This window comes from Chiloscyllium plagiosum, chromosome 15 (genome assembly GCF_004010195.1).
Source record: "Chiloscyllium plagiosum isolate BGI_BamShark_2017 chromosome 15, ASM401019v2, whole genome shotgun sequence".
NCBI classification, from domain to species: domain Eukaryota; kingdom Metazoa; phylum Chordata; class Chondrichthyes; order Orectolobiformes; family Hemiscylliidae; genus Chiloscyllium; species Chiloscyllium plagiosum.
Window position 1 is genome coordinate 51,131,658 of NC_057724.1, and position 26,189 is coordinate 51,157,846.

The 26,189-nt window shown below is 39.7% G+C and overlaps 1 protein-coding gene across 6 annotated transcripts in view; it reads left to right on the top strand.

Annotated features, from left to right (window-relative positions):
- Positions 1-26,189, top strand: part of tenm1 (teneurin transmembrane protein 1) — a 2,412,691-nt gene that overhangs the window by 2,363,025 nt on the left and 23,477 nt on the right. For all 6 annotated transcript variants that reach the window (XM_043704862.1, XM_043704861.1, XM_043704865.1 and 3 more), the window contains 3 exons: positions 3,143-3,315; positions 11,458-11,693; positions 17,370-17,666. In XM_043704862.1, the coding sequence (XP_043560797.1) occupies positions 3,143-3,315; positions 11,458-11,693; positions 17,370-17,666 (706 nt within the window). The remainder of the gene's footprint in view (positions 1-3,142; positions 3,316-11,457; positions 11,694-17,369; positions 17,667-26,189) is intronic.

Here is a 26,189-nt window from a genome sequence, read left to right on the forward strand (position 1 = left end):
CTGACTTCATATCTGGCTCAAAGCACAACAGATGTGATTGTGTTTTTCATCTCAGCCATGTTCAGCTACTTTATTGATGAACTTCCCTCCATCCCAATGATGGTTCATAGTGTTCAGTTCCATTCATAAATCATCTGAGAATGAAATATTCCCACACCAACAGCCACACAACATTTAGTTTGGACCCCAACAAGTGTCAGGTAGATTTGTGATGTATATGCGCCCTCCCTTGATCATCAGTGCACCTTGGTTGCAATATACATAATTTGTAAGATGCAAAATAGTAGTTTGCCAAAGTTATTTCAACAGCAACTCCCATTCCTGCAACTACAATCACTGAGAAGGGCAAGAGTAGAAAAATCACGAGAACATTAGCTTGTGTGACTTACATGTTCAGCTTGTGAGTGAAACAACAAATATTATTTTTTATTAATTGTCAGTGGGTCAAAATGGATGCAGCAAGAGCACTAGGCCTGAAATGGTTTAAGGAGAAATTCCACGATCACCTTTTTAGACCAATTAAGAATGAGGAATAAATGCAAACATGCCATCCAAAAATAATGTTTTAGAAACACTAACATAGCTGTCATTTTAGCTGTTAGGAGATATCTGCTTCCAAAAGTGAATTATTTAGTGCAGTGCAAATTATTGCATCTATCAGTTCCACATTCATGGCAGCATCTGATTCAGGAGAAACCCCAAAACTCAGAGTGTGCAGCAAACATAACCTACTTGAGTACATATTGGCCCTAGTTTTGCAACGGCAGCAATCTACATGCCTGGAGCTGCTGGCTGCTTGAATCAAGTTGCCCCAAACCATACTGAGCTGACTATCTCATTTTGCATAGTCAGCTAATTTGAATAACAGAATCAGCTCCCGGCACAGTTCTGGCTCTGCACCAATAGCTATTAAAATTAAGTAATAACACAAAAGTAACATTAGCCTTAAAGGGATGTGGTTGGAAAAATATTCCAACTTTTGTAAAGAGTCAAATGGATTTTAAGTTCTTGTCAGCCCATGCCAAGACTGTGCAGGGTGGCGGAATAAATTGTCCTCGACACAACATAAAGTGAAATGAAATAGAGTTAATGACCAAGTAATGGAGAAGAGTGGAATCCAACCTCATTTGTGGATTCTAAAGTGGGTGTACAGTGAGTGTGAGCAGCAGAGATGAGTCAGGACAATTTTCATAGGGAACAGAAATGCATTTTCCTGTGGGGAACTAACAACCACTCTTGCTCAAGGTACCATTTTCAATGCTCTGATAATTAGACACCCAGAAAGGAACAGGAAACTGTCACCTAGAGAGTGGTGAACATGTTGCTTTTTGCAACCAAGGATACAGTCACTTTTTTGATGTTTCTGTGGGTAAATAATTGATCATTGTCAACAGATCAGATGGCATTCAAAATTAAAACTGGGAAATCAGGCATCTACATAACTGACCTCTCATTTTCTACCTTCCGTAAGCTGGAGATCATTCTAAATTCTGTCACCTGTGTACTTGTCTGCATTAGGTTCCACCCATCTATTACCCCAGTGCTCACTGACCTACACTCTCGTCTGGTTAAGCAACATTTGGATTCTAAAATTTGGCCTTATTTTCAAATTTCTCCATGTAATTTTTATAATCTGGATCTCCTCCATTCCCATGCCCTCCAAAATATCTGTGTTCTTCTAGTTTTTCCCACTGCGAAGAACTCCAATTTTAATTGCTGTGCTCACGGTACTCTTAGTTGCCCAGGCTACAAACTTTGTTTCCCTGTTTACCTGATGGAGCCCCAAGCCCTGAAACCCCACCTCTGTAACTTTTGAATATCTTTCCAAATAATGTCTTTATATGACTCTGTGTTATGTTTTACTGACTAATGCTCCTTGGAAGTACTTTGGGAAATGTTACTACATAATAGTGCTATGTATGTGTAAGTTATTGTTGAAACTAAAAACTGCAGATGGAGATCTTTCACTTCCATCCATAGTTACAAATCCAAACTGAACACTTATTTTGTTCCAGCAGATGGGAGGAAGTATAAGCAGTAACTATCTGGTCTCCCAAAACTGATACTGAAACAAAATAATGTGGTTTTCTTTTTAATAGATCATGATTATGGAATATCTTTGAAGTGATCAAATCTCCCAAAGAGTTTGCAAGAATACTATAAAGCAAAATATGACACTGAGCCACTTAAGAAGTCATTAAGATACAGATATGGTCAAAGCTATAGGCTTTATGGAGTATCTTAGGTGTGGAGGGGTAGGGAGAGAATTCCAGAGAGATTTGGGCTGAAGTAGCTGAGTGCATCATTGGTATACCAATTATAATTGGGAATGCAGGAGAGGCCAGATTTACAGGAGGGCAGATATCTCAGATGTTTGTGGACCTAAAGATGTTTAGAGAGCAGGGTGGAGATGATTAAATGAAAAGATTTGAAATCGAGACTAAAGATTTTAAAATAGAGGCATTACCAAATTGGGAGCCAGTGTAAGTGAGTAAATGCAGGGGGTGATGACTGAAAAGGGCTTTTTGAGAAGTAAGACATGAGCATCACAGATCTGAGTGAGCTCAGGTTTTATAGAAAGTTGAATATCAGAGGTGACTAGAAGCACATTGAAATAGTCAAACCTAGAGGTATCAAAGACATGGCTAAAGACTTCAGGTGCAGAGCATTCGGGTGAAGATGGACACAATATAGACTTGGCAGTAGACTCGCTTGGAGAATGAGTGGATACATGGTCAGAACTTCACCTCATGGTTCAGCAAAACACCAATGTTGTGTTTGTTCTAGTTCAACCCAAGATACCTGTCAGGGAGAAGCTTGGCATCTATGACTAAGGACTGATTTTTTTTTTGTCTGGAATTGACAATAATAGATTTAGCCTTCCTGATATTTACACTGAGAAATGTTCTGCTCACCTGGTAATGGGTGTTTGGCAAGTAAGGGACAATGGAGGGATCAAGAGTGATGTTTGAGCATTAAGCAGGATGTACCCATAGAATCTGATGCTGAATTTCCAGATACATCTTTTTCTTTTGGTTCCCCCCTTCCCTCGGGTTAAATATTCCTTAAGAATGTCTTTTGTGTAGTAACAACAACATGTAATTATTCCTAATTTCTTTGTTTAAAACTTTCATTTACCTAGGTATGACAGTGATGGTCACCTGACGAATGTGACTTTTCCAACTGGCCAAGTCAGCAGTTTCTATCGTGAGGTGGACAAGTCGGTGCAAGTGGAAGCAAATCTATCCAACAGAGAGAATTTTGCTATTACAGCCAACTTCTCAGCTACCAATGCTGTATATATTTATAGGCAAGGTAAACCAGACTCTATTCACTGAATACAAAAGTTTCAAACAACACAAGTTGCTTTTAATTTGTAGTGATTTGAATGATCGACTGTAATATTCATACTTATGAGGTAAAATCTTCCTCTGCTCCTGGGAAAGTCTGACCTACGCTTTTGTGGATCAGTCATGTGTGACACCATATGCTATTTTTGTGTTTTCACTCCAGGATGGAGCTGGCAATGCAGTTTGTGAGCCATGCTTACACCCCTGAGGAGAATGTGTGAGGAAGTGGGCCAATTAGAATGCCCTCCTTGCATTTCCAACACAGCATCCCAGCTTCCAGCAATGTTTTAATGCAACACAAATCTCACCCTTCACTCCCCACCTATCCACCATGCTAACTTATGCTTCTTCCGATCACACATGCCAATCCATGCCACTTCTATGCCATTAATATATACACCTTGCCCCTTCAGATCACTTAGTACTCTCAGCTAGTATACACTATGTATAGTCCTCAGATTCTATGGAACGTCAATGGAAATATTTTATATTCCTTCAAAAAAATGCACCATTTAATACCAGCTTCCATTTCATTGATTTAAGGAAGAAAATGTTTTCTGACATATAACAAGACTTGTAATACTGTAACACTGTTAGTTTGTTTCAACAAGCAAGATGCAACATCAATGTGCTATTACAATGTGCTATTACAAATTCTTGAAAGTGTCCTTTATTATCAGGTGAACAGAGAACCTATTGTGCTGAAGCCGAGATGCACTTGAAACTCAGCCATGCATTTCTCATAGCCACATTCCCAAATAATAGGCAGCCCTCTGGGAAGGAGAGAGCTGGAGATGTTCATTTTGATTTGAAATCAGGGGGCCTATTTGTCAGTGTAAAGGAATTAGTGGTTGCATTTTATTGCAGGATCAAAACTATTTATTTTTCATCTATTCAACCAGAGCCATTTAAATCACAGTAGAAAAGATGATAGTGTAGGCTGACAGCACATCGACTGCAGGAGTTCAAGAAAGTAGCTCATCTCTATCTTTCCAAGGGTGACTTGGGACAGGCACTAGATACCAACTCAGCCAGTGATGCCCACAAGTGAATTTTAAAAAGATGATTCACATTGCTGCCACTCAAGTTCAGTGATAGAGGGAGTGATTGTTGAAGTGATGAATGTAGTGCCAATCAAGCAGGTCGATTTGTCCTGGGTGATGTCAGGCTTCTTGAATTTCTTTTTAGCTGAAATTGTGGTGATGCGTTGGATTGATACAAGTATAAGATTTGCAAAATTGTGCTGTTTTCTTGGAGATATATGGTTACTTTTCAAGTAGAAAATAATACGTTGGTCGAATGATTGAAGAAATATTAAATTTGACTTGCATTTGAATCAGCTAACATTAATGTTTAGCCTGTAAGAATATAGGTATTTAGTTAAATATAGCTTTAAGCAGTGTAAAGGTAGGTTTTAAAAAATCTTGCAAAATGAACTGTCACTATTTAAACTTTCTTCTCTCTAAAATCTGATACAAACTCAATACAATTATTTTTGTCTTTACACTGAAATGTTTGGTACTGAAATGCTTACAAAGCTAATTTATGATTATTATATGACAATGTGCACAGCTCAGGACTTGAATTGTAATGTGAAAAGTAAGTAGAATTACTGATACAGTTGATTTTGTTTTATATTCAAGCAAGATTATTTTTCTGCTATCCATGCCCTCAACATAAGCAGGACTATGATGCATATTAGCAAATCTTGACCTTTTGAATTGGACTGTGATTTTGCAAGCAATGGCTATGACAATAACATAATACAAAATGTTCCCTTTTCCTCAACAATCCGCAGATGAAATAACTTATTTACTTTCTCTCGATGGAAGATGCCTAACCCCGATCAGCAACAATTCAAAGAAAGCAGGCTAGTTCTTTGAATTTTGTGTTCCATTGTAGTGTACACTTTAAATAGCCAATACATCCTTCTCAGTTTCAGTAAAGCCAGGGAATAACTGTCATGTCATAAATCAAAAGTGAAGTAGAATTGTGGCGTTCTTGTCAATCATTAAACCCACTCCAGCTGTGGGTAACAGTAATGGAAGTGCACTGTGCAGGCCATCTGTCAGTCTGTCAATTTACAACCAATCTGTCCATCAGTCCTTTTAAAATTTACATTTAGATTGCTCTGGAATAAAGTTCATAGTGAACTAAAAAGAAATGGATTCACGGCAACTGTTGTACATGTTGCTTAGATTTCTAATGTATCTTCTAAAGTATGTGATTTCATTGCATTTTTTTCATGTAGATTGGTTTTATCTGCAATAAAATTAGTGCAGATTTTGTAACAATTTAATAAGCTTTTGCTAAACCTTTCGATCAGTTTTTCATTTCCCATTCATTCTTCTCTCTCAACCTAACCATAGAAACACCGATTGGGATTTTCAACCATACAGAATCCTAGCAGACCTTTGATATGATGCAGGTTCCACCCATTCCATTAGCTCATCTCTGAACCCTTGCTGATTTTCTACGATCAGGATCTTATAGATTAGCTTTGTTTAATCGTAACCTAAATTCCAAATTTAATTGTGGAACCTTCTGGGGTGAGAACGAATGGTGAGAGGTTGCAAAATAGGCCTCTCCAAGCTTGGATTGAAGACTGTAATTGTACTTTAAATGTTAAAGCCCCCGACCACCACAGAAACTGCGCTTGCAAGATTGTGTTGAGATTTCTAGAAGGCATTTGACAAGGTGCTATGTAAAAGGTATTGCACAAAATAGGAGCTCATAGTATATGGGTAATATATTAGTATGGATGGAGCTTGGCTGGCTGGGAGTAAACTAAGTTTATAAAATCTAATCTTTTTCCAATTGGCAGGATATGACAAGTAGAACCCCTAAAGGGTCTATGCTGTGGCCTTAGCTTTTTACAATCAATGTCTTAGATGAGGGGAGCAAAGTATGAAAGCTAATTTTGCAAATGACACAAACATAGATAGAATTATATGTGAAGAACGCTTAGAAAGGCTGCAGGTGGATATAAATAGGTTAAGAGAGTAGGTAAAAATGTGGCAGTTGGAATATAATGTGAAAATGATGAAGTTGTTCACTTCAGCAGGAAGAATAAAAAAACAGAGTATTACTTAAATGGAGAATGACTGCAGAATTCAGAGGAGCAGCTGGATCTAGGTGTTCCTGTGAATTAATCACAAAATGTCAGTGTCCAGGTACAACCAGTAATTAAGAAGGCTAATGGGATGCTATTTTTATAATGAGAGAAACTGAAGATAAATGTAAGGGTGTTGTGCTTACATTATATGGAGCATTGGAGAAACCATGTCTTGAATATCATGTTAACTTTTCCTCTGCTCATTTAAGAAAGGATGTAATTGAATTGGAAGTTAGATTAATACCTGGAATGAGTAGGTTATGTTATGAGGAAAACTCTACAGACTGGTCTTGATATCATTGGAATTTAGGAGTTTAGAAGAGTGAGGGGTGATTTGATTGAAGTATAGAAGATTGTTAAACATCTTGACAAGGTGAATCTGGAAAAGGTGTTTCTAGTTGTGATTATTTTCTGAACAAGTGTTTTAAAAATTAAGTGATGCTGTTTTAGGGCAGCGATGAAGAGGGTTTTCTTTCTCTCTGAGGGTCATGCGACATTGGAACTCTCAGCCATAGAAGATGATGGAGGTGATGCCATTGAATATGTTTAAGGCAGAGTTACATCGAATTTAATGAAGCAAGGGAATCAAAGGCTATCAGAGATGGATGGTTAAAAATCATACAACACCAGCTTATAGTCCAACAGATTATTTGGAAGCACTAACTTTCGGAGCGCCACTCCTTCATCACTCAGAAAGCTAGTTCTTCCAAATAAACTTATAGAACATAGAACATAAAACATTACAGCGCAGTACAGGCCCTTTGGCCCTCAATGTTGCACTGCCCTGTCATACTAATCTGAAGCCCATCTCACCCACACTACTCCATGTACGTCCATATGCCTGTCCAATGACGACTCAAATACACCCAAACTTGGCAAATCCACTACCGCCGCAGGCAAAGCACTCCACATCCCCACCACTCTCTGAGCAAAACCCCACCCATACCAGGCAACATCCTAGTAAATCTCCCCTGAACCCTTTCCAGAGCTTCCACATCCTTCTTATAATGCAGTGGCCAGAACCGCACACAATACTCCAAGCGCGGCCGCACCAGAGCCCCGCACAGCCGCAGCACAACCGCCCAGCTCCGAAACTCAATCCCTCCATCAACAAAGGCCAAAACACCGCACACCTTCCCTTGTTGGACTATAACCTGGTGTTGTGTGATATTTAACTTTATCCACCTCAGTCCAAGATCAGCATCCTCCAAATCAGGAGATAGATTGGTGTATTGAATTAGAAATACAAACAGATCAGCTGTTTTTTTTTGAATAGTGGAACAGACTTGAGAAGCCAAACAGTCCAGCCTAATCCCAATTCATGTGTTTGTATGTACACACCAAGACCTTCCTAGTGTCCAGTATTGTCAATGTTCAAATTATAGAAGTACATTGTTTGTTGTAATACCATTATATGTAAAAGTGAAGTCGCTATAGTCTTACCAGATCATACGGCTGTTCTTTCATTGGAGAGAAACGTCTGGTAGTGGTTTAACCTGAGGGTCACCATGCCTCAGGCAAAGGGCAAGGTTGAGTAGAAGAGTCCTTCATAATCACATAAGCTGGTGCAGGAATTGAAATCATGCTGTTGGCATTATTCTGCATCACAAACCTGCCTCTAACCAATTGAGAGAAAGTGAGGGCTGCAGATTCTGGAGATCAGAGCTGAAAATGTGTTGCTGGAAAAGTGCAGCATGTCAGGCAGCATCCAAGGAACAGGAGAATCGACGTTTCGGGATAAGCCCTTCTTCAGGAAAACGTCGATTCAGGAAATGCCCGAAACGTCGATTCTCCTGTTCCTTGGATGCTACCTGACCTGCTGCGCTTTTCCAGCAATACATTTTCAGCTCTAACCAATTGAGTATGTCCTCCAGGCAGGGATATTCCTTGTGGCCGAGAGTATAGTGCTAGACAAGCACAGCACATCAGGAGCAGAAAAATCAATGGTTCGGGCAAAAGTTCTTCATTAGGAATGAGGCTGGGAGCCAAGGGGATGGAAACATAAATGGGAGGGTGTGTGGGGCTGGGGGGGATGGTAGTTGAGAGTGCGCTAGGTAGAATGGAGATGGTGGTAATGGTGATAGGTCAGAGAGGAGGGTGGAGTGGATAGATGGGAAGGAAGGTGGACAGGTCAGACAGGTCATGAGGGCAGTACCTTGTTGATGGTTGGAACTGAGGTAAGGTGGGAGGAGGGGAAATGAGGAAACTGGTGAAATCCACATTGATGCCATGGGGTTGGAGGATCCCGAGACGGAAGATGAGGCATTCTTCCTCCAGGCATTGGGTGGTTTGGGAGTGGCAATGGAGGAGGCCCAGGACCTTGGCAGAGTGGGAGGGGGAGTTGAAGTGGTCAGCCACGGGGTGGTGGGATTGGTTGGTGTGAATGTCTGGAGACGTTCACTGAAGTGCTCTGCGAGTAGGCATCCTGTCTCTCCAATCTATACTGCATCCTTATCTCTACATTTGAACCAACAAGTCTTGCAGTGGTGAATGGGGATGCAGACTGGACTCAAGAGATATGTTTGAGTTACACAAGTAAACTTTTTTTTATCTCAAATGGAAAGTAATGACTGCTTTCTAACTTTGCTCTCACTGTGACATTCACTCAGCTTTGGTGTAGCAAATGTTCCTGTTACAGAACTTTCAAATTGTCAATCACATGGAATTTCAGGCTGGAGGCAACACTGGCTTTTTTTTAACCTGCCTGTAGTTGGGAATTGTTTTCAGATTTTCCCCCTCCTAATTTTATGTGCTTGAAATACAACCAAAACATTTACAGAATTGTTTTTACAAAGGCCCACAGGTTAGTCAAGCAACCAATCCATTACCTACATCTAAATTAAAAGCAAAGTGCTGTGGTGTAACAGTGATGGCTGCAGCATGAGTAAAAGCCGGTGCCGATTGAACACCGTGGCTGAACAGTATATCTCCCAAAGGAGGTGACTGGAATCCTGCCTTCAGAACAGAATTCAACCTGAGTTTCAATGCAGATTGTTGGCGAAAATTGGAATATTTGCTTTGTGCAAATGACATCAATGGCTTTCCTGGTCACACAGTTGGTCAAGGTCAGAAAGTGAGCACACAGAATGAAGTCTCAGGGATATAGAGAGTCTTTAAATAATTGATTGAGGAGAATCCATGTGAAAATTAATGACAAAGAGGAAAATAAAGCAATGATAAGAAAGGACAGAATTTATACAAAATATCAGTAAGGGTGAGAGTCGGGACGAATGGTAAAAAGACAACGCCAGTTCATCTAAATGTGTGCAGTAATTATGATGAGCTGAATGTATTAAATATATTAAAAAGTGGTTAGAATATGATAGCTAATCCAAGGTCTAGTTGCAAAGCAAAAAAGACTAGAATAAAATATTCAAAGATTTTTAACAGATAATATTTAGGAAACATAAGTAAGGAAAATGAAGTGGAGTTGTGTTTCTGAAGGATAAAATCAAGACAAGAATGCAACACGATCTCGGTTTGGAAGATCAAGTGTAGGATCAGTTTGGATGGAGATAAGAAATAGCAAGTGATAGAATTCACTGATAAGAGTAATTCTTGATTCTTGTTAGAGAGCTTGAACTGTATATATCAAGAAACAATGGGAATGCTAAGAAAGTGATTGCAATAATCATGACCAATTTTAATCTTCGTTTGGATGAGACAAATCAGATTGGCAAAAGTAGTCTCAAATATACTCAGACAGTTTCTGAACCAACAGGCGTCAGACTATTTTAGAAAAAAAACACAAAAAAACTATTGATGCTGGAAATCAGAAACAAAAACAGCAATTGCTGGAAATCTCAGCAGGTCTGGCAGTATCTGTGGAGAGAAAGCAGAGTTAACAATTCAGGTCCAATGACCCTTCAGATCTGATTGTAGTTCAGAAAAAGTTGGTCGATATGCTCAAGATAGGACAGGGAGGAGTAAATGATAGATGCAGATGGAGCCCAGAGAGAGAGAAAAATTGTTGAGCAGATGAAGGAATGGGTAAAGTTCAGCCTGGGAGAATTAATATCTGCTAATGGGGACTGTTAGTGGCTGACAATGGGTTGTTTATGATAGCAGCCTATGTAAATGAAAGCCCAGTGAGTGCAGTTTGGGGTAAGGATGTTGGAGAAGGTGCTCAAGCCCTAAAATTATTGAATTCAATATTGAGTCCAGAAAGCTGCAGAGTTCCCAAGTGAAAAATGAGGTGCTGTTTTCCAGCGTGCACTGAGTATTTCAGGAGCACTGTCGCAAATCTGAGATAGAGATATGGGCCAGGGAATTGGTGATGTGTTGAAGTGGCAGGCAACAGGAAGCTTCTATGACTTATAGTCTTATGTTTGCTTGCTCAAAAGATGGTGGGACGCCTAATTCAGTGCAAGGTCATCATTTCTTCTTCCAATCAGGCAGTTTGGATGACAGCAGCTCACCTTTCTCTGAAATCAAATCTCTCAGGGCAGAAATCCTTACCTATGACAGCTGATAACCAATTGGAGCCTGGCAGCTCTTGGATTTGGCAATACCACTGAGAAAGCCATGGCTGCTAACAGGAGGACAACAGAGACCACAAGGTCCAAGGGGACAGAAAACTACTTTTAGGCCAACTAATGCAGACTGAGTGACATCCTCCAACTGACAGGCAGCCTGCATGGGTTTTCAACTTGGGGGGGGCTGATTTTTGTTTGCTCAATTTGAAGCTGAGGTAATTGCAGCCCAAGTGGGAATGGGCCCTTAAATGGTTATTGATTAACCATTAAAGAGGCATCAATTGAAAACTGGTTGGGTATGTCGAGTTTGAGCCTTTTCATCCAGACCCTCATTTTAGAGGGAACAAGAAGGTGCCAGGATTCTGATTAATTACCCTGGCCAATTAATCTCCATTCCTGCCACTGAGCCCACCATGTCATGGACCTAAAGATTGCATCCCTTAGATAAGATCCAGCAAGACAACTTTAATGAAGTATAAACTTAATTATTAATTATTAGAGGCATTTTTTTTTCCAGAGCACATTCAAAATACCTACCGGGTTGGCTCTGATGGCTCTTTGCAAGTCACTTTTGCCAGCGGGATGGAATTGACTTTACAGACAGAACCTCACCTCTTGGCTGGAGCTGCAAATCCAACTATGGGAAAACGTAACATCTCATTGCCTACTGAACACAATCCAAACATAGTGGAGTGGAGACAGAGGAAGGAGCAGAGCAAAGGCAATCTTGCTGTCTTTGGAAGGAGATTTCGGGTTAGTACAAGAAAGAAAGTTTATTTCCAGAAAGCAGGTCATAATTATTAAGATATTATGATAACTGCAAAATATTTTCATGACAAAACAAAAGACATTGATAAATCATCATGCAATAGATCATATTTAGAGAGCACTCAGCGCTTTTCAGTTCTGGTTGAAGGACACTTGCAAAAACACAAATATCCAGTTCAGATGATGCTGAGTATTATTATGATGGTCTTGGATTACATTGTCATACAGCAAGGATAAGGTAATCTGATTCAACTCACATGAAAGGGAAATATTTATGAAAGCAACTGACACCAGTGAATTCAATAAAATAAGTGCATAGACATTTATAACAAGAATCTCCACCCCATAAAAATGGATGCTACATCCCCATTTGCATCATTAGAACACAAGAACTAGGAGCAGGAGTAGGCTGTCTGACCCTTTGAGCCTGCTCCGCCATTCAATAAGATCATGCCTGATCTTCTTGTGGACTCAGCTCCATTTACCCATGCTCTCACTGTATCCCTTAATTCCTTTATTGTTAAAAAAAATCTATCTTAGCTTTAAAAATGTTTACTGAAGTAGCATCAAATACTTCACTGGGCAAGGAATTCCATAGATTTACAACCTTCTGGGTGAAGAGATTCCTTCTCAATTCAGTCCTAAATCTGCTCCCTCTAATCTTGAGACTATGCCCTCTTGTCCTAGTTTCACCTGCCAGTGGAAACATTCTCTCTATTTCTATCCTATGTATTCCCTTCATAATTTTATATGTTTCTATAAGATGCCCCCTCATCTTCTGCATTCCAATGAATATAATCGTAGTCTATTCAGTCTCTCCTCATAAGTTGACCCTCTCAACTCCAGAAGCAACCGAGTGAACCTCCTCTGCACCCCCTCTAGTGTCAGTACATCCTTCTCAAGTAAGGAAACCAAAACTGCATGCAGTACTCCAGGTGTGGCCTCACCAGCATCTTGTACAGCTGCAACATAACCTCTCTCTTTTTAAAATCAATCCCTTCAGCAATGAATGACAAAATTCCTTTTACCTTCCTACTTATTTGTTATACCCGCGGACCAACCTTCCGTGATTCAGCACAGCAGCATGCTGCAACTTTTACCATTCAAGTAATAATCCTTTTTACTGTTAATCCTACTGAAATGGATGACTTCACATTTATTAACATTGTGTTTTGTCTGCCAGACCTTTGTCCATTCACTCAAAGTATCTGTGTTCCTCCGCAACGTTTCACAATCCTCTGCACACTTTGCTTAGTGTCATCTGCAAACTTTGACACACTACACGTGGTGCCCAATTCCAAATTATCTGTATAAGTTGTGAATAATTGCAGTCCCAGTGCTGATCCCTGAGGCACACCACTAATCACTGATTGCCAGCTAGAATAGCACTCATTTATCCGCACTCTGCTTCCCATTAATAAACCAATCCTCTATCCATGCTAATACTTTACCCATAATGCCATGCATCTTTATCTTATGCAGCAGCTCTTGTGCCGCACCTTTTCAAAATATAGATATACCACTTCTACTCGGTCTCCATTGTCCACCTTACTGGTAGTATCTTCATAGCATTCTAAAAGATTTGTTAAGCTTGAACCCATGCTGCGTCTGCCTAACGGCAAAATTCCTATCAAGATGCCTTGATATTTCTTCCTTGATAATAGACTCAAGCATCTTCCCCATTACAGAGATTAAGCTAACCGGTCAATAGTTACCCATTTTTGTCTACCTCTCTTTTTAAACAGTGGCGTCACACTTGCTGTTTTCCAATCTGCTAGGACTACCGCAGAGTCCAGCGAATTTTGGAAAATTACCACTGGTGCACTTGCTATTTATTCCGCCATCTCTGTTAGTATCCTGGGTTGAATCATCAGGGCCAGAAGACTTGTCTATCCTTAGCTCCATCAGCTTGCCCAATACCACCTCTTCCGTAATAATGATTGTTTCCAGGTCCTCACCTATCAGCATCCTAGAGCCTGTGGTTAGCACTGCTGCCTCACAGCGCTAGCGACCCAGGTTCAATTCCCGCCTCGGGCAACTCTCTGTGTGGAGATTGCATATTCTCCCCGAGTCTGCATGTGTTTCCTCCGGGTGCTCCGGTTTCCTCCCACAGTCCGAAGATGTGCAGGTTAGATGAATTGGCCATACTAAATTGCCCGTAGTATTAGGTGAAGGGGTAAATGTAGGGGAATGGGTCTTCGGAGGATCGGTGTGGACTTGTTGGGCCGAAAGGCCTGTTTCCACATTGTAAGTAATCTAATCTAATCATAACTATTAAAATAGTAGGTTTATGAAGGGTTGGGCTGATCAATGATGAAGAGAGACTTAGTTTGAAGATTAAAGTTTGGAGGATTGACTGTACCAATAAATCACATCAATTTTTTTCAAAGGTTATGCAGAGCAATAGTTAGAGATAATTAAACAAAGGAATTTGCTGAATTCAAAACAAATATGTTTGGTTCTGTTAGTGTGTACTCAGGCTTTTGAAAGTAGAGGAGATAGCAGACTCTGCATCCTGCTGATGGATAATGCCTCCACCACTACCATTGCCTTACCATGCAATAGTATCGACCATCTAAAAGCTGCACTCTGCAACTAAGTATCTTTTGACAGCAGATACCAAACATGACCTCCACCAATGCAAACACCCTAAGCAGATATGGAAATATATCACCGTTCCTTTATTGTCAATGGATCAAAACCCTGAAAGTCAAATAGTACTGTGAGTGCACATAAACCAGATGACTGTAGTAGTTCGAGAAGGCAGCTCACACCTACTAGCTTCTTAAGGGCTATTAAAGAGGAATAATAAATGCCAGACTTGGCAGTGACGCCCACATGCAATAACCGATAAAAAGGGATCTATGTGTCCAATTTTCATCCTCCTGGAATATGCTATTAATGTGATGAGACAAGAAAATAGACAATGCAAATTTATTGAAAAAGGAGAGTGCACGACTGGCTAGTTTGGCAAATTTAACAGACCTTTTGAAAAAGCAGTCAATTGGATACAAAAAAGTAATCTAGTGTATGTAGATCTTCTGAAGGCATGCAATAGACCTCTCGCAAGAGGCTTGTTAGAAATATTCATGCAAATGTACATAACAACATGAATAAAAAGATGGTTGAGAAATGTAAAATAAAGACTTAGATAAATAAACAAAGTTCAAATTGGATAAAGAGTGCAAGTGACGTATGATGTGGCCAGTGCTGAATTCATTTTTATTGGCAGTTTTGATATTTGAACTTGGGCATAAGCAGGAACATTTCAAGACTTATTGGCAAGACAATGGAATGCATCAAGTAGGACAGTTACACTTCATGAAAACATAGATTGATTTGGGGATGCAGATGCCAGATGCAATTTAATGTACATTTTATTATGTAGTTAGGGAAGATTACAGACAGGCTGAAAGACGTTGAACGGACAGACCTAAGAATTTAAATTCTCTGCAAGTATGGCATTAAACAGCCAAAAATCATAAAGGAAATGTCACAACATTTAATTCTTTTCATAAATGGGTCATAGAATACAAGATTGGATAAGTAATGCAAACATTTGCTTAACCACAGTGCGAATCTTGTGTGTACCTTCTTATAGAAAGAACATTAAAGGTATAAGGTGCATAAAGTAGATTCACCAGGATTAAACCAGCTATGTAGAGATTTAAGAAATTAGAAATGTTCAAATGTAACATTTGAAGGCTGAGGAGATTTACTGAAGTTTTTTTGTAGTTGAAGAAAGATTATTTCCTCAAATTGGAGATCAATAATAACCCCTTCAAAACTTATAATTATTACCAAAAGTGAGAAGAGAGGTTCAGAGAAATGTTGTTATACACATGATTGTTAGAGCAGGAAATGGTTTGCCACATGCAACTATTGAGACAGATACTTTTCAAAGAGAACTTGGATAAACATTTGCAGCAGAAAATGATACAGAGTTCTAAGGTGAAAGCAAGATAGCTGAATTAGTTTTGAATTGCTCTCAGAGTAAGCTAGCACAGAATACTAAACTGATTAACAAAACCCTCTGTGCTGTAAGCCTCAAAGGTTCAATAATATATTTAAAAGCTTGTAGAATTATTTTATCTGAGGCAAATTTAAATAAACAAAAAAAAACTGCAGAAAGATACAAATAGAGAGAGAAGTATGTGGAAAAGTAGGTCCTGCTTTTGAATCATAGAATCCCTCCAGTGCAGAAAGAGGCCATTTGGCCCATCAAGTTCATACCAACCCTTCATAGAGCATCCCACACAGACCCAGCCTAACATCTTATATTCACCACGGTTAATCTACCCAGCACATCTCCGGATACTACAGGGCAACTTAGCATGGCCAATCCACCTAACCTGCACATCTTTGGACTGTGGGAGGAAACGAGAGCACCCGGTGGAATCCGTGCAGATATGGGGAGAGTGTGCAAACGCTATGCAGTCACCTGAAGCTGGAATCAAACCCAGGTCCCTAGCACTGTGAGATAGCAGCTAACCATTGATCCACTGTGCAATGTCATTTTGGAATACAAAATTTGACACTTCTTTTCCAAACATTAACACAACATTCTGCATTTCATTTTTTGTCTTGAGGATAGTCATTTTATTTTATGAAAGAAATATTAAATAAATTTAATACATCCCATAAGTCAGTTAAATTGTGCAAATTTGCATTGAAACACATGGGATACATGAAAAAAAAATGTTAAGAATAACCAATGAAATAATTTATTGTGCTTTTTGCTACTTATGCCTCTTTCTGCTTTATAATATGATTCATATATCAAAACAAAATGAATTCCCGCAAGATTATAGATCTTGAGAAAAGTAGTTACCAAGATCAGGAATTAGTAACATTCAAATTCAGCAATTCAAATGATACATTAGACTATCATGCCTGAGGCAAAATAGTTATATATTACAACAGTGACTACCTCTCAAAAGTACTTTATTACCTAATTGTAAAGCATTTTTGGGACATCCTAAGGTTGTGAAAGGCAATGTAAAAACACAATTCTTTCTTTCCTTTTTATTCCTTCCATTGGTTTTACAAAGCCCGCAGTGATTTTAATTTTTTCTTTAAATGAATGAATATCACATTATTAGATTAGATTCTCTACAGTATGGAAACAGACCCTTTGGCCCAACCAGTCCACACTGACTCTCCAAAGAGTGACTCACCCAGACTGGTGCCTAACGTGGGAATCAAACCCAGGTCCCTGGTGCTGTGAGGCAGCAGTGCTAATCACTGAGCCACCGTGCCACCTGATCATAATGGAGCAGAGTTCAAAATGCCATTTTCAAACATAAGCATAAAATCTACAATTATCATTGGGCAACCTTTTCTATAATTTAAGTCAACCTATGAAGTTTTGTGACAGTTGATTGTCTTAAAGACTTTACGTTCATGTAAATTGATTCTTGGAATGTTAGAATTATAATCTCATCATTGCTAAGATTCGCAAGTTCTTCATGGAAAACACTACAGAAAAGAAATTACAATTTAATTATAAATTGTAATCAGAAGAAAATATTTTTGAAAATGATCTTTCTTAATGAAAAATGATGAAATTTGTTATGGTCAGAGTTTAACTGGAATTTTATCTTAAAAGTTCAAGGCAATAAACTTGTTGGTGATGCTGATTCAGATTTGGTTTATCATTAGGCTCATAACAGAAACCTGCTGTCCATAGACTTTGACCGTCGCACCAGAATTGGGAAGATCTATGATGACCATCGAAAGTTTACTCTCAAAATTCAGTATGACCAATCTGGACGCCCAATTCTTTGGGCACCCAGTAACAAGTTCAATGAGGTTAATGTCACCTATTCCCCAGTGGGGCTGCTGACAGGCATTCAGCGGGGAACTTGGGTTGAACGAATGGAATATGATCAAAGTGGCAAGATCATATCCAGAGTACTGGCAGATGGGAAAATATGGAGCTACACTTACTCAGAAAAGGTAAGAACTTTCTGGGCTTTTTATCGAAAAAGTCACTTCCTAGCGTTCAGTCTAAGAAAATTCTGGACATCAATGCATTTAGCAACATCAGTGAACTAAGATTGTTAAGCTATTAAATAGTTAAGAAAGTAATCAAAAAGGAACTGATTTTGAATTTGCACCTTGGGGAAAGAAATTGATAATTCAGCTACAGTTGCACTGTACAACCTGGTTACATACGCAGAGTGTCCACAGCATAGCAGGCAATTGGAGTATTATGAATGCTTCCAGTACTGTAACGGTGAGGCTTATTTCTATTGTCATTACTAATTTAGCATTTCATTGTCCAAGACTTTCACCTGTATTCCACTTCCACCTAGCTTGATGGCTGAACCACAGCTTTACTCATATGTTCAATTCCTGTTCTGCGTTCAACTGACAGGAAGCCTATTTGTTAGTTGCAAAATGTGTGACACAATATCATGTGCTACTTTCTGCAGTTCAACTCGATCACTTAACACACCCGGCATGTAAAAGTAACGCTTTGTACTTTGCATAATAACTCATTAAGCACATTTTGCCTTACATTCAAACTTCAACATGCAATTATATCAAAAAAATATAAATCATAACATGTTAAACAAAAATTGACTCTGGTTTTCAAATCTAATTGCTTTGTCTCAAATTTAAAGGACAAATTTCAAAATTAAATTTTTCAACTTTAATTATTAGACTCAAGGATCGCATCTAAACCTGGACACAATTCTATGTACAACTCTCACAGTTAAGGTCTTTTGAAAACTATTGAAACCATCACTCATAAGCATCCCAATAGTAATTGTGACCAGTTGTTTGTAAAGCTAAAAGCTGGTAATTCTTTGATTATTGTAGAGATTGGTATCAGGATTAGTATATCCCTTGAGCTATGCCTCCAGAAGCCTGTCAAGTTAGTCCTTCGACAGTGTGACCTCAGGCCATCCCTTCCCACTTTGTGTCATCACCAGACACTGTTGTTATAACCTAAGGCTCATTCATATCCCCCAGAGAGCTTCAACCATGTGGAGTACCATCAACAAACACTGGAAAGTTAGAAATGGGAAGGGTCAGGAATCAAGTGATGTCTGAATTCAGTTTTTACTCCTCATTCTCAATGTGAGGATGCAGCAACAGTCCCTAGCAAAACTATAAGTTACTACAGGCCCTCTGGAGTTCCTGCATTCACCTTGCAATAGCAGGAGTTATTAAAAAGTGCTTTTGGTACAACTTGGCTGCCTGCTATCAAAGAAGTATCATAGAGTCCCTTTTGTGTTATTAGCCCTATCAGGCTATTAGACTTGAAAGGTTTGAGGTTAGTAAGGAGGTGGTGTTATCAATTCTAGAAGGTGTGAAAGTAGGTAAATCCCCTGGGATTTTTCCGAGAATTCTGTGGGTAGCTAGGAAGTAGATGGCTGAGCCTTTGGCCTTGGTCTTTGAGCCGTAATTGTCTACAGGTTTAGTACCAGAAGTCTGGAGGATTGCAAATGTTGTGTCTTTGTTCAAGAAGGACAGTAGAGATAACCCAGGGAATTATAGACCAGTGAGCCTTATGTCTGTTGTTGGAAAAGTTTTGGAAAGGATTATAAGAGATAGGTTTTGTAAACATCTAGCAAGCAACCATTTGACTGGAAATAGTCAATATGGATTCGTCAAGAGCAGGTCGTGCCTTACAAACCTCATTGATTTTTTTGAAAAGGTGACCAAGCATGTGGATGAGGTTAGGGCAGTTGGCGTGGTGCACATGGACTTCAGCAAAGCCTTTGATAAGGTTCCACATGGGAGGCTACTGGAGAAAATGTGGAGGCATGGGATTGAAGGTGATTTAGCAGTTTGGATTAGAAACTGGCTTTCTGTAAGAAGGCAATGAGTGGTGTTTGATGGAAAATATTCACCCTGGAGTCCAGTTACTAATGGTGTACCACAAGGATCTGTTTTGGGACCATTGCTGTTTGTCATTTTTATTAACGACTTGGATGCGGTCATTAGTGGATGGGTTAGTAAGTTTGCAGATGATACTAAAATCAGTGGAGTGGTCGATAGTGTGAAAGAATGTTGCAGGTTGCAGGGAGACTTGGATAATCTGCTGAATTGGGCTGAAAGGTGGAAAATGGAGTTCAATGCAGATAAATGTAAGGTGATTCATTTTGGGAAGAATAACAGGAAGGCAGAATACTGGGTCAATGGAAAGATTCTTGACAGTGTGAATGTACAGAGAGAATCTTAGTGTCCATGTACATAGATCCCTGAAAGTTGCCAGCATGGTTGATGGTGCTGTTAAGAAGTCATACAGTATGTTAGGTTTTATTGGTAGAGGGATTGAATTCTGGACCTGTGATGTCATGCTGCAACTGTACAAAATGCTAGTGCTGCCTCACTTGGAGTATTGTCTGCAATTCTGGTCGCCACATTACAGGAAGGATATGGAAGCATTGGAAAAGATGCATTGGCGATATACTAGGACATTGCCTGGTCAGAAGCGAAGGTCTTATGAGGAAAGGCTGAGTGACTTGAGTCTGTCCTCATTGGAGAGAAGATGGCTAAGAGGCGATTTAATAGAGACATACAAGATGATCAGAGGATTAGATAGGTTGGACAGTGAGTGTCGTTTTCCGAGGATGATGACATCAGCTCTTACGAGGGGACATAGCTTCAAATTGAGGTGTGATAGATTTAAGACAAATGTTAGAGGTAGGTTCCTCACTCAGAGAGTGGTAAGGGCGTGGAATGCTCTGCCTGCCAAAATAGTTAACTCAACCACATTAGGGACATTTAAACATTCCTTGGATAAGCATATGGATGATGTTGGGACAGTGTAGGGTGATGGGCTTAGAATAATTCACAGGTCGGTGCAACATCAAGGGTCAAAGAGCCTGGTCTGTGCTGTATTGTTCTATGTTCTATGAGTCCCTTTTGTGTGAAAGCAGGCCATTCGGCCCATCAAGTCCACACAAACCATCTGAAGAGCGCCTCACCCATTTACCCTATCCCTGTAACCCTGCATCTCCCACAGCTAATCCATCTAGTCTGCACATCCATGGGAACTATGAGCAATTTAGCATGGCCAATTCATTTAACTTGCACATTTTTGGACTGAGAGAGGAAACCAGAGCATCCGGAGAAATCCATGCAGGCATGGGGAGAATGTGCAAACTCCACACAAATGGGCAATCCAACCCAGGTCCCTGGCACTGTGAGATAGGAGTGCTAACCATGGAGCCACCATGCCACATGTGATCTTTTAATTGATGCTTGTGCTAGGCCCCTCTTGCAGCTGAATAACTGTGAAGAGGTATTTCATTTTTCTGGGCCAGTGTGCTCCAAATTATGTATCCTGGTGAGATAGTAGTCAATTTGGCTGCATCAACTCACAGACTTCTGCTAGCAGTTGGGCAGAGAATCCTGGTCAAAAGGGTATATGTGTACCTTGCTGGAGGTAGCTGTAGCACAGGTCACCCACCAAACCGGTGCAAGCAGGGATGAAATTTATGCCTCCACAGTTTTGAAAAACAAAGCGACCGTACAATGACCACCCTTGACTTAGTTTGCCTCTTCAATGTTTCCAGATATACGCAGGCCAAGTGTCATTAAAATAGAAGTTAAAAGTGACACCCAGCTATCCCAGTTTAGAAGTCAATTAAACAACAAAACAGTATTGAATCACAGGCTTTATTTTATTGTTGCTGTCTCAGCTCCACAATGAGAATTGCATTTTCCCGTGAAACCATCAAGAAAAGTATTGTAGCATTTGTTGGCTTAAAGAGTTCTGACACAGATAACGCATTGTTCAGAGCATTGTGATATATGGTCGTTTGTATCATTTTCTCAGCACAATAGAAAAATGCACAAAGATCTGGAGGTTATATTCATCATGCTGAAAGAAATTACACAATAATTATACTAAAATGCATGGGCAACTTAAGTTAATTAAAAATTATACTCCTAGTAATTCAAAAAAATTAAGTTGGCACTTTATAATACAGATAATGTATTCATTTTTCTCATTAAAATTTGTTAATGCAAATTTGGCTAATTAAAATAGATTTCATTTTACTGAATGTAATGCATATGTATAATTTTTATTAAAGATAACATGCATGAATTTTTAATTCTACCTAATGTACATATACACCAATCTACACATACAACAATACAAGCAAACTTTCATACTATTGAAATGATTGATTTATATTTTCAAATATGCCTCAATTCAGCTTAACAGAGTAAGGTAATAAAGACCAAAGAAAAACGTCTGAGCACTGAAAACCTGAAAGAGAAATATTAATCACTAGAATTGCACAGCAAGTATCAATAGCTGAAAAGACAAAGGACAAACAGAGTGAGTTGGCAGTAGGTCCATACCCCTTGGTCTATTTGCCTTTCTTCCACCATATTCCTACTCCACAGGAGCCTTCCCTTTGCCAGCTCTTCTAAGCTTTCCTCCTCCTCTGCTGTAAGTTTTATATTTCCTTTAGGCCCAAATTTTACTTTTATTTCTTGTCTCATAAGATCATTCATCTTCACAATTTACACTTACTTCTACTTTGCACCACCATCACTCTATCATTTTACCATGCCTGCCTTCCAAATTAATCACTCAAAGCCCTGTTTTATGGTTTCTCCATTAGTACATTCACATGACAAGTGCAGTTTCAACATTTTAAAGGACCTGTTCTGCTCAATCAGTTTTATTGAATGTCAAAGATAGCTTATGAAGTAGACTCCAGTTCAAACGCGAAATGGAGCAGGTAAATTACCAGACACAATTAAAGCAGTAGGGAAAGCACTAGACATGAGTAATATATTTTTATCAGAAAAAGAGAGGGAGAAAATCAGAGAGCAAATTGTTCGCTGTCATAAAACACCTTCTAGTGGATTAAAGATTTGCGTGTCCTAAAATCTGCATGCAGGATGCCTGCCTGTTTCCTCAGAAGACCATAAGATATAGGAGGATAATTAGACCATTAAGTCCATCCAGTGTGCTCCACCATTCAATCATGGCTGATATGCTTCTCAACCCCATCCTCCCGCCTTCACCCCATAATCCTTGATCCTCTTACTCATCAAGAACCTATCTAACTCTATTTAAAAGACATAGCCTCCGCAGCCTTCTGCAGCTATGAGTTCTACAGATTAACCACCTTCTTGCTGAAGAAATTCCTCCTCACCTCAGTTCTTTGGGTTATCCCTTTATCTGAGGCTCCTCAGGTGATGATGTCCTCGGGTACTAGTCTCTCCTACTAATGGAAACATCGTCTCCACATCCACTCTATGGAGGCCTCTCTATATTCTGTAAATTTCCATGAGATACTCCCTCATCCTTCTAAACTCCATTGAGTGCAGACTTAGAGTCCTCAACCCCTCCTCATATGATAAGCCCTTTATCCCTGGGATCATTCTTGCAAACCTCCTCTGGACCCTGACCAATGCTAACACATCCTTCCTGAGATCTGGGGCCTGTATCAGTTGCAACCTTATCAAACAGTAAATGCTTAAAAAATTCAGCAGGTGAAGTAGCACTCTGGAAGTAGAACAGGGAAACTCATGTTTCAGATGTGTACTCTTTACCAAACCCACAGTTAACCTGAAATCAAAGACCTAGTTGGGTGATTAGTTACTCAATTAAAGACAGAAAGTAGTAGTAATAAGATTGTGTTCAAATTGTTGGAAAGTGTCTTGCACCAGGCAATTTAGTGATGAAGCTTCTTCTGTTCAGTAATGTGATGGAGAGACAGAGATCCAAGTTTGCCAATGACTCCAAGTTTGGTGGTACAATAAGCAGTGCTAGTGGGAACAAAGAAATAAAAAGAACCATTGATAGACAAAGTAAGTGAAATTCAGTGCACAGATAAATGTGAGGTCCTCGATTTTGGATGAGAAAAGGATTTATGTGTTTTTTTTTAAATGATGATAATCTAGGAACAGAGTAGATCCAGGCAATTTAGGGATGCATGTAAATAGATCTGTAAACTAAAGAAGTCAGCTACAGTGTCATTATGGAGGGTTAATGAAATTTCAGTGGGCCTTTGAGCTAGATTATAATGAAGAGGATGTTCTGCTACTGTTAAATAAAATTCTGGTTAGACCACATCTGAAGTTCTGGGCACCACACCTTAGACATTATGGTCCAGATTTCCTGTCCCAGAAAAAACAAACACTAAGTGGTTTCTTGGTGTTGAGACGCATAATTGATCAGAACTACTGGGGAACCAACGTAAACACTAATCTGCACTGGGAAACCCTTTCCTGATGAAGGGCCTATGCACGAAATGTCAATTCTCCTGCTCCTCTCATGCTGCCCGACCTGCTGGGCTTTTCCAGCACCACATTTTTAACCCTTGCTAATGGTCCTCTGAAGTCTCCCAGTGCGTAAGATTGGTTGTTTGCCTGCTAGTTATACACATTTTTACCATATTTATTTGGAGCTATTGTTAGCAGAAGTAAAGCCTGTTCAGGAGCATATCCCTTTCGATCATAACAAAGCACTCCAGCACCCTTCGCCACCCTCAGCTTAGCTCACTGTCCCTGTGACTTCCAACACTTGTCACACTCAGCCATAGCTCAAGCACTAATCACCATCACTCCCGTCACAGATCTGTGTTTAGTCCATTCGCTGGCAAAGCTGACCATCCCAAATGCTCACCAACAAATCCCACCCCCCCAACCCCACACTCTTCATTCCATTCAAACTTCCTGCATTCTGCTCCACCCCAGGCACTGCAGATTCCATCCCCAACCCCACCCTCTCACTTGTTCTCTCCACACCCTTTCCATCAACACCTATAGCCCAGCTTACATACTGCTGCCTCCCAACAACCCTGGTCACCTTGAAGTGGATGCTAATGGCTAGATGGCACTTGATGTGACATTAGTGCTCGAAAAGCAGTTTCTGTTGTTCCAAAGTCGATGAAATGGATAAGGTGAGGCTACAAGTTGGTGAGGATCCTGTATTTCTGTCCAGCGTTCTCCCATTATATTCCTGTACCCTCAGCTAGCCAAGAAAATGTTTCTTGTTGCTTGCCATTTAACATCCGCCCACAATTAAACACTTTACAATTTATCTTGTTGCTTTTATTTTAGATTATTAGATTCCCTACAATGTGGAAACAGGCCCTTTAGCCCAGCAAGTCTGAAGAGTAACCCATCCCCCTCTGACTAATGCATCTAACACTATGGGCAATTTAGCATGGCCAATTCACCTGACCTGCACATCTTTGGACTGTGGGAGGAAACCGGAGCACCTAGACAAAACCCACACAGACACGGGTAGAATGTGCAAACTCTGCACAGTAACCCAAGGCTGGAATTGAACCTGGGACCCTAGTGCTGTGAGGCAGCAGTACTAACCACTGAGCCGCCCTTTTATCATTCGTGGATGCATAATTTTTCTCTTCCACCTTCTCTTCGTTCTTTTGTAAATGCTGTTCACTTGTATTAGAGGAACACACAAACAGGAGGATGCCATTTAGCCCATGAGTCTGTTTCACCATCCAGTTAGGTCATGGCTCTTCTGTATCTTAATTACAACCTCTGCCTTGGCTCCATATTTCTTAATATCCTTAGCTGACAAAAACTGCCCGATTTTCCATTCATTCCTCCAGTTGTTTCTGTTGTCCCTTTCTGTCGGCCATGACTCGGTTACCTTATATTCAGTTATAAGGTAGTGAGTCCAAGTCCAAATCCTTGAGTGCAAAAATCAAGGCAAACATTACAGTGCAGTATTATATGAACATTGCACTGTTGGATTTGGTATCTTGTGGATAGGATCATTACATCACAGAAATAAATTGTCTGGGAAATCTCACATTGAAATCTGTGCAAGTTTTCTGTGCATAAATTAGCTGTCGTATTCCTGTGTTTCAACAAGAAGCAGTCCAGAAATACTATGTGGATTCTAAAACACTTTGGCACATACTTTGACAAAGAAGGGTGGTGTCAAAATCCAGGGTTATTTTTGTGCTTCTTATCTAATTATCAACTTCTTTTGACTTACACTCTATTATTTCTGCTATTTAGTCACTGTGTCCTCACCATCAAACAATTCACTCTGGTTCTGCTTATGCAAATGAGCTGTTTATCAGTAACCTCTTCCAATTCTGATGAAAGATAACTGCATTTACCTGCTTTGCAGCGTTACTTTTTGGAGGTATAAAACAAATGTAAAGTATTGCAAATGCTGGTAAAATCAGAAAATACCAAAAATTATTCAACAAATCAGGCTGCATCTGGAGGGAGACAAAATTAATGTTTCAAGCCAATAATCTGTCATCATCAGAACTGGGAGGTCAAAGATGGAGCATGTTTGAAAAAAGCAAAGAAGCAGTGAAAAGAAGGGAAGGGGAGGAAGAAAAGGGAATGGTTATGGTAGGATGGAAAGCAGGAGAACTTAAATAAACAAAAAAAAGAGAATAATGCAAGGCAAAACGGGATAGTTATGGGCAAGTAGATAATCAAAAAAACTGAATTTGAGGAAGTGTAAATTCAGAATAGTTAAATGATCACCATTCGGTC